Here is a 9,187-nt window from a genome sequence, read left to right on the forward strand (position 1 = left end):
ACACGTGACGTGTGCCAACAGCAGACAGGGCCTAGCCTAGCCTAGGCTAGAATAGGCTGTATACTGTACAAGTGTATACTACAGTCATAGTCATTTTGTAGCAGGGAGTCGTAAAATACCGGGAGGCGACACGCCACACATTTCACGATCCGAGGATTGCCGCACTCGACCCGCGAAATTTGAAGCGTGATTGAAACGTCGTCGTCATCTTCTTTTTCTCAATTGTTTTTGCTATGCTTCGAGGCTATTCTTGATCTCCAGAGCGAAAGCTGGTTGTTTCTGATACGTACCACGCATTACCTTAGGTTGAGCCGTGGCTTTTAATTTTTTTTTGGAAGTTCACTGCTTTGGAGACGACGGAATGTCAAGGTAAGTTATTCACGAAATGTACTCAAATTTGAATTGAGTCAATGCGAATGACACCCTGTTTTCGGAATAGTTCTCCACTAAACACACCATGCCCATGGCCCCTTCATGTTGTCCAAGTTCCATTCTAGGTTTGTGTGAAGTTTCGAGATGAAGTTCGACGATGTACTCACCTTTCCATGGAAGGGAAAAAAAAGTAGCATATCAAACAGAATCCATGCAGTATTTGATGCCACTATCCTCATTCTTCTGCATTCAAAGTGTTTCACATCTATATGGCCCATGAACTGCAAACAATATTTGTCATTTCTTAACTGTTCATAGCTGTTCATAACTGTTCTGAACACATTGCCTTCAGGAAACGTAAGGCCGAGTCGCCTCACCGACTGAGCAAAGTTCTCTGCGACGAAAGTCACACTATCGGCGAATGCACTCAAGGTGAATACCCGTCAATATCCTGTATACTGCTTGTACCGCTTATCACAGTAGCATACACACAAGCACACATACACACACACACACACACACACACACACACACACACACATGCATGCTCGTGCACACACAAGCGCAAAATCCACATATCACTGGTTCAGTTGTTTTTATCTGTGTCGTATTTTGTCTTATACAGAGCTTCCGAGCCACGCCGAGTCACCTGACCAACTGAAGAAGGTTCTGTGCGACGAAAGTCACACTATCGGCGAATGCACTCAAGGTGAATACCCTGTGGACTGCTTATACCACTTATCACAGAAGCACACACACACACACACACACACACACACACACACACACACACACACACACACACAAGCGCAAAATTCACATATCACTGGTTCAGTTGTTTTTATCTGTGACGTATGGTGTCTTATACAGAGCTTCCGAGCCACGCCGGGCCACCTGAATTCTCCAAACAAGGCTGAAGGCTTGTCACGTCATCCTTGCCAAATAAAGGTATAAGCTGCAGCAAGTTGTCGTTGCGACACCTTGCTCCTTCCAGCTCACGCCGCACGGCCACCAAGCACCAACCACCATGGTACTTTTCAGCAAGGTGAGACAAATTGTCAATCACCGGTTCGGGGATGGCTTCAGCAGCTTTGGATGGTGCTATTGACGCTTTCCTGATAGCAGCGGCAGCCGTGGCATGCAGGTAGCTTATCAGATTCGCTAGCACTGCAGATGTAACTTCCAAATCTGAAGAAGAGAAAAGAAAAAGACAACATAGAAGGACTGGTGGTTGCAGAGACTGTACTAGTATTCAAAAGCCAGCGTTTGCATACCTAGTCTGCATACCTAGTCAGAAGCCAATTTTTTTCCAACATGCATGCAAAACGCACTGACCTTCACAATTGATTTTCACTTCGGGAATAGCTGTTGCGATGACGGACAGCATTTGTTGCCATGCTTGCGAAATATCAGCACCCTTGCATGCCTTCAGCTGGCACACTTCCTGGCGTAGCAGATTTGCAGTACCTGATGCCTTGTGTAACCGTGTCATAATAACATGCAGGAATGACTCCGTCGCCTCAGTAACACTCGCCTGTCTCATTGTCAGCAGTTTGCAAATTCCATGGATCACTGCACCTTCCATAGGCCTGTACACCATGATGGCACTACCACTCTTACATCGATCTGCACATAGACAAAGTATGGTTTGAGGATGGAGGTTTACATCATCTACGGTGATGATACATACTAGGTACACACGTAAATTTTCAGGACTTCAATAAATATCCTGTCACAGTGAACAGACAATGCATCGTGGGCAGACTAGGATGAAAAGGATGGTGTCGACCACCTAATTTATCGGGGCAGTTCGGGCACTTAGGTATGCTACAGATTATACATTCGTGTCCACAAGGAAGAGACAAAAACATGCAAACGAAAGAATCTCACCTGTAGCCCACAGCTGAACATCCCCACAACTCAGGTCACCAAGTGAATACGTGGCGTCATCTACATCTTCCACGGTGGACTCATCACTTTGGCAGTCATCTCTGTCAAGCTCCATCATCCTTTACTTCGAAGGCCAAGGCACAAAGTATTATTACTTAGAAAAACAAAACGAACTGCTGACACTGGATTCGTTGTGTGCAGGATAATTTTATTGAGTTTTCAAATTTTTTGGACCAAACAGCGAACGCGTCCTTTTGCATGACCTGCGCCGCTTTGACCTCATGGGAAGTCCCTCGCCATGCAGCGCGTGAGGTCTCAGCACTCGTGCCCGAGCTGAGGCAATCATCCGACGCGGTTGTGCATCTCGTGTCGCCTCCCGGTATTTTACGACTCCCTGGTATTTTACGACTCCCTGTTTTGTAGTCTGTAGCCATCTCCGACAGATAAGATTAGGACAATAGATAAGAGAGCTCAGTACAGCAGGGTCGTAGAGGGATGACAAGTCATAACTAATGAGTATGTACAGTCAACTAACTTCGCTAATAATACCGACTTGGTACAATGTATTGATGGCTTGTCACTGAATCTACCTCCCATTGGTCTCTGCCAAGCGCATGCGCATTCTTCTTCTCTTCTTTTTCAATTATTTCATCCAGCAGCAGCAGGAGGACGCATCTGTAGTGTAGGATCTAGGATGTAACTCACGAGAATGGCTACATACATGTATCTGCGCACTACCTCGGCGTCCACCTTGACAATCGCCCAGATTTTGGGACACCCATGTAAACTATGTGGTCACCAAGGTCGCCAAGACAATTGGCGCCATGTGGCGCGCCCTGAAGCCTAGCCAGACGCTCTCGCCAGGTGTGCAATACATGTACATGTATGTGAAGGCATCGGCGGGCATAATGCCTGACCTAATAATAATAATAATATTCGCGGGATTCGCGTTGGCATCGCTTGAATGTTCAGAAACACACAAACTAGCCTTCGCTTCCGCAGGCCACCACTATGCCTATGCCTTGCACACCTTAGTGGCGAATGCAGACCTCACAAGTGAGTCAGGGGAGAGTAGGTGAGTCTCTCAACCAATCGGGCGTGTAACGGCCCATAACCCTGTAAACTGCATCCTTGTTACCCTCACTCCAAGCTGTGAGCACCCAGTTGATCGTGGGTGTCGGCGCAGTTCACCACGCCTAAAAAGTCTTGACCTGCTTTATGCAATTATGGCTCCTGCTGCTTTTCAGCCGCACTGCGAGAGGGTCAACTGAAACTACTGCAAACCGCGTAAAACAGAGCCATTCGCTGTATCGATGGCAACCCGCCCCGGACAGCCATGCAACCGCTGCTCACTGCTCAGTGCTCACTCCCTGTACCGTGTCAGCGAGGCAGAAAACAGTGATTGCGATATCGCCATCTGGCGGTGCATCCACGCCCGCACCAGCCCTGTACTCGACCAGCTTCACAAGGCACCCCTACCCGCCATCAGCAGGGCCTGCTGGAGAGCCGGGTCAGCCGGGTCACGCGCCCGGCTGGGGAACTGCACGACCTGGCTGAATAGATAACACCGGGTCCAGTCTGACCCGGCTGAAAAATGTCTCAAACTGACAATGGATTCCTAAAATACCGGTATTTCCCGACTCGCGGACCCCATCTGTAGCGCAACCGTACACCATGGTACACACTACAGTCTACAAGCGACAGACTCGGCTAGGGTCAACTGGGGTCAACTGGTTCCAGCGCGATCTGGCCAGCGGCGAGCAGGAAGTCAGGACATTCAAAGTCGATGGGGCAGTCATGCAGTCAAAAGCGTATCTATTACTTTGGCTATAGCTTTTGACACAGTTGCATTCATCCGACTGGTGATTTGGACGATGGAGCTCGCAGCGAAGAGAAAAAGAACTCACGCTTTCCAAGACTCTTGGAAGAAAGGTCGACCCTGGCTGGAATACGAGCATGCCAGTCTATCCATGTCATGTGCTTTGTGCAAGACTGGCCGAAATTTAAAAAAAAAACTTTGGAAATCCACCGCCGCTCGTGTTCCGGGAACACGAGCGGCGGTGGATTTGCTCGCGATGCGTGGTTGAGAGGTAAGAACTCACTGCTTCGAATTATCGGCATGCTGCTCGGCTCCTGGGTGCTGCAGTGCTCTATTATGTGAACATGTTCGTCCTGCTACTAGCACTAATTAGAAAACAGAATTCCAATTTTTCAAATTGTTAAATCAGAATCCAATGGAACTGCTTTGCATTCTTCACGTAATGTCGTTTACCTTCTACATTTGCAGACTTTGATAGTTCGCCTTGTTGTTCTCTAAACGATTTCCGGTAATAAATTCGCCTTTCTATTTTCCTGCGTTTTGAGCAGGCTTTTTAGTTGTTTTTCTGCCGGATGATCTGACCCGGCTGGCCTGCATGCACCAGGTACACTCTGACCGGGCTGTGTTGAATGTCTAGAGCAGGCCCTGTCATCAGCCGTCTGGTATTAGGTTAAAGGGGAAGTTAAAGGGGAAGTATACCCTAAAATCAAATTTTCACCAGTTGTAGTCTTCTGGGTGCTGAGTCGAATGGTCTTGGTCCGAGGAAGCTGCGACGCTCCCTTCCTACTTGAATCCCAATCGAACTCGCGCACTTCCACCGAAACTGGGTGACTGCGCCCTACTAGATGGGGATTTGTATGCAAAATGTCACTAAAAGCGCCATTTCGTTCTTATAAAAGCACGGATGACCGCGATTGGCCCATATGTTGTAGTCTTTTGGACGCTGAGTCGACTGGTTTTGGTCCGAAAAGGCTGCGATGCAGCGTTCCTCCTTTATTCCCAATCGAACATGGTTGAACAAGCGGTCACGTGCTCCTGGGTGCCCAAATCACCTGGTCACCGCGCCAGCAGGCGAGAACTTTCACACCAAGGTTCAACTCGAGTTCAACTCGAGTGACAGGACTGCACCCAAAAAAGGTCAAACAGGCTAGTAAGTTGTACCCTGCAGGCACGGTGACCAGGTGACTGGCGTACGCAGGAGCACGTGACCGCTTGTTCAACCATGTTCGATTGGGAATAAAGGAGGAACGCTGCATCGCAGCCTTTTCGGACCAAAACCAGTCGACTCAGCGTCCAAAAGACTACAACATATGGGCCAATCGCGGTCATCCGTGCTTTTATAAGAACGAAATGGCGCTTTTAGTGACATTTTGCATACAAATCCCCATCTAGTAGGGCGCAGTCACCCAGTTTCGGTGGAAGTGCGCGAGTTCGATTGGGATTCAAGTAGGAAGGGAGCGTCTCAGCTTCCTCGGACCAAGACCATTCGACTCAGCACCCCGAAGACTACAACTGGTGAAAATTTGATTTTAGGGTATACTTCCCCTTTAAGGCAAAAATTAAAATTTCACCAGGTGTAGTCTTCGGGGTGCTGAGTCGAATGGTCGTGGTCCGAGGAAGCTGAGACGCTCCCTTCCTACTTGAATCCCAATCGAACTCGCGCACTTCCACCGAAACTGGGTGACTGCGCCCTACTAGATGGGGATTTGTATGCAAAATGTCACTAAAAGCGCCATTTCGTTCTTATAAAAGCACGGATGACCGCGATTGGCCCATATGTTGTAGTCTTTTGGACGCTGAGTCGACTGGTTTTGGTCCGAAAAGGCTGCGATGCGGCGTTCCTCCTTTATTCCCAATCGAACATGGTTGAAGAAGCGATCACGTGCTCCTGCGTACACCAGTCACCTGGTCACCGTGCCTGCAGGGTACAACTTACTAGCCTGTTTGACCTTTTGTGGGTGCAGTCCTGTCACTCGAGTTGAACTCGAGTTGAACCTTGGTGTGAAAGTTGTCACCTGCTGGCGTGGTGACCAGGTGATTTGGGCACCCAGGACCACGTGACCGCTTGTTCAACCATGTTCGATTGGGAATAAAGGAGGAACGCTGCATCGCAGCCTTTTCGGACCAAAACCAGTCGACTCAGCGTCCAAAGACTACAATTTATGGGCCAATCGCGGTCATCCGTGCTTTTATAAGAACGAAATGGCGCTTTTAGTGACATTTTGCATACAAATCCCCATCTAGTAGGGCGCAGTCACCCAGTTTCGGTGGAAGTGCGCGAGTTCGATTGGGATTCAAGTAGGAAGGGAGCGTCTCAGCTTCCTCGGACCAAGACCATTCGACTCAGCACCCCGAAGACTACAACTGGTGAAATTTTAATTTTTGCCTTAACTTCCCCTTTAAGCCAGGCAACCCGTAGCCGCTGCGGTCAGCGGAGAATTTCTGTTGCTGGTGCTCTGCTGTGGAACGCTCTCTCGGCTTGGTACATGTACCCGGCTACCTAAGTTTAGAGAATGCATGTGTGCCATACGCCTGTAGTGTAGGGAGTAGTTTGAGCTACTGCTGGTCACTCTGCTCTCCCTCCCCGTACAGTTCAGTAATCCTCACCTAGTAATATTACAGATACATCGTATTCCCCCCCCCCCCCCCCCCGTTTACTCTCAATTATTATTATAAATATCCTGATCTCTTACTACTCAATCTGCGGACAGCATGCTGTTTCGTTCTTTGTGAACTCATCAGCGCAGCACAGAGGAAATGAGGCAGAACCTGATAGCGATCTCTTACTATGTACTTTCATAGCCACTTCTAGGCTAAGCCTTCGCCATCATTGGTCGTCATCCCGTTTGAATGTGCGAAGTAAAATGAAAACCAACAAACAAACATTTATTGTGTTTGCCGATATGGCGTCATTCTCCATGATGTAATACTCTCTATGCATTCGATGCTGCAGGCTTGCTGCAGTACTACTGCGAGTCAGTACTGGTACAACCACTGCTATTGTAAGTGCTAGTGATAGCTTCACAGCCTTCAGTCTAGTTCAGTGGACTGATTTAATTACTTCAGATGACCAATGCCGTTGTGTGGCCTAGCCTATAGGCTATTACTTAATAGCAAGTTAGCATGGTTAGACTTCAAAAGTATAGCAGGGGAGTAGGACGTAGGGGGCTATGCCTATGGCGCTGCTCGTACTTGAAGTTGAGGTGTCTTTATCTATTCTAGGGCGTGATGGCGGTGGAGTGATAACGCGTGGAGTTGTGATCCAGGTGTAGTATTACTAGTACTAGTAGTAGTACTATCTCAGATCCAACCAATGACTTACGTAGTCGCACAGCTACAGGCGTGGGGGCAGGGACGCAGTAGAGCCTACAGTACTAGAAGAGCTAGAGCTATAGTATAGTAACGTCAACGAGCATGAGAGTGTCACCTCGAAACGGTTTAGCATCGATCATAGTGTCTTAGTGATACCAGTTTTGCCACGTCCAAGCGTTCAGTAGCACAATGCCGTTCTTATCTCAGCCCGGCCCGCCTAGCCTACTCTTTACACCAAGGCAAGGGCAAGGATTAGTAGAATACTACTGTTCACTACTCCCTGCTTTGCACACCCCACTAACACTAGCACTGTAGTGGCAGTGGCAGTGCATCGCAGTGAAGGCAAGGCCAAGGACATGTTTGTGCTTTTTGCCCGTAAAAGAGGCTTGGAACATGTGTTGTGAAGCTGCATGAGAGAGAGAGGCGGTGATGGCGGAAAGGGAACTGTACGTGTGTACATGCATTTGAACTCGCAGAGCCAATTCGACATCGCCCAAGGAAGTGATTGGATGTAAATAATTGCCCTGTAGATCCCTGGTTATAGTGTATACCGATACTATTATAATATCTACACACAGCAGGGTAAGTTGCCGGTGTCTTGCGAAAGTGCTCAACGAGCGAAGATGAGAGTACGACACGCCCGCAAGTGTAATTTTGTGTAATCAAAATATCTATATTATCTCCTATCTCCATAATACTTAACAGTGAAGCACTCTCGGAAAGAACGAGACGAAGTAATGAAGGAGACGAGGCTGACCGCAATGCCTCCTTGGGGAGCAGGGCTAAGGCTTGACAGCAGCGAAAAGCACGTCCGCACTGGAGTGGAGCACCGGATCATGGAGGTAAGTTGTTGCCACGTACTTCACTTGTATACTTGTGCAGAATGGAAGAGACTAGTGAAGAAAGGCTCTCATTTTATAGGGCACTTCAAATCTATGTAGGTCGCCGTGTATGTACCTGTACATGCACATAGCAGCCGGAAGTATCTCGAGGCTTCACCTACACTACACTACAGCCTGCAGGAGTATCGCGCAAAACGAGCTCCACAGGCCATGTCGCAGGTGTGTAATACAAGCGCTGGTAATGGTAACATGTTGTAGACCGCTGATGGGGTGGTGGTTAGCACTGTGTACGTAAGCATACACACCACGCCACACACACACACACACCTCAGACCTCAGACCTCAGACATGCCCATCGCGGGAGCGATGATAGCGAACAGCTATGTTACTATTGTTAGACATAGCAATTTGTGCTGACACACACACACACACACACACACACACACACCATGCTCATCCACACACCTCCCCCACACACTTGAACGTGACTTCCATTTAATCTTACATGATCACACGCATACATGTATGTTCCGCACACTCTACACCAGGCACGAGGACGCGCACAACTAGGATGGATGGGTGTGGAACACAGCAGTTGGGGTTAGGAGAAAACAGGTACAAACCTAGTGAGAGGAGGGGGGGGGGCAAAGAAAGAGAAAGAGGGAGAGACAGAAAGACAGGAAGCGGGAGACAGAGACAGGAAGAGAGGGAGGGAGAGACAGACAGACAGACGAGAATGAGACAATAAGAGACAATAAGAGACAACGACGGAGACATAGAGGGGGAAACAGAGACAGAGGGGGATATAGGGATAGAGGGAGAGAGACAGATAGACAGAGCGAGAGAGAGGGAGAGAGAGAGAGGGGGAGAGAGCCAGAGAGAGATCCAGAGAGAGAGACAGCCAGAGAGAGAGAGCCAGAGAGAGAGAGAGAGAGCCAGAGAGAGAGCCAGA

At 48.6% G+C, this 9,187-nt stretch overlaps 1 protein-coding gene across 1 annotated transcript; it reads right to left on the bottom strand.

The window, feature by feature from the left end:
* Positions 1–950: 950 nt before the first annotated feature.
* Positions 951–2,654, bottom strand: LOC135805516 (uncharacterized). The gene is made up of 3 exons (XM_065319559.1): positions 2,263–2,654; positions 1,708–1,998; positions 951–1,560 (listed from the first exon to the last, which is right to left on the bottom strand). The coding sequence occupies exons 1-3, from the start codon at positions 2,378–2,380 to the stop codon at positions 1,235–1,237; spliced, it is 735 nt and encodes a 244-aa protein (XP_065175631.1). The 5' UTR covers positions 2,381–2,654; the 3' UTR covers positions 951–1,234.
* Between the last annotated feature and the right edge of the window lie 6,533 nt (positions 2,655–9,187).

The sequence above is a fragment of the Sycon ciliatum genome, chromosome 1 (assembly GCF_964019385.1).
Source record: "Sycon ciliatum chromosome 1, ocSycCili1.1, whole genome shotgun sequence".
NCBI classification, from domain to species: Eukaryota; Metazoa; Porifera; class Calcarea; order Leucosolenida; family Sycettidae; genus Sycon; species Sycon ciliatum.

Coding starts and splice junctions, on each gene's coding strand:
- LOC135805516 (XM_065319559.1), bottom strand. CDS start 2,380: ATGATGGAGCTTGACAGAGATGACTGCCAAAGTGATGAGTCCACCGTG. Junction 1,999..2,262: donor TGTTCAGCTGTGGGCTACAG/GTGAGATTCTTT, acceptor GTCTATGTGCAG/ATCGATGTAAGAGTGGTAGT. Junction 1,561..1,707: donor AGTGAAAATCAATTGTGAAG/GTCAGTGCGTTT, acceptor TCTCTTCTTCAG/ATTTGGAAGTTACATCTGCA.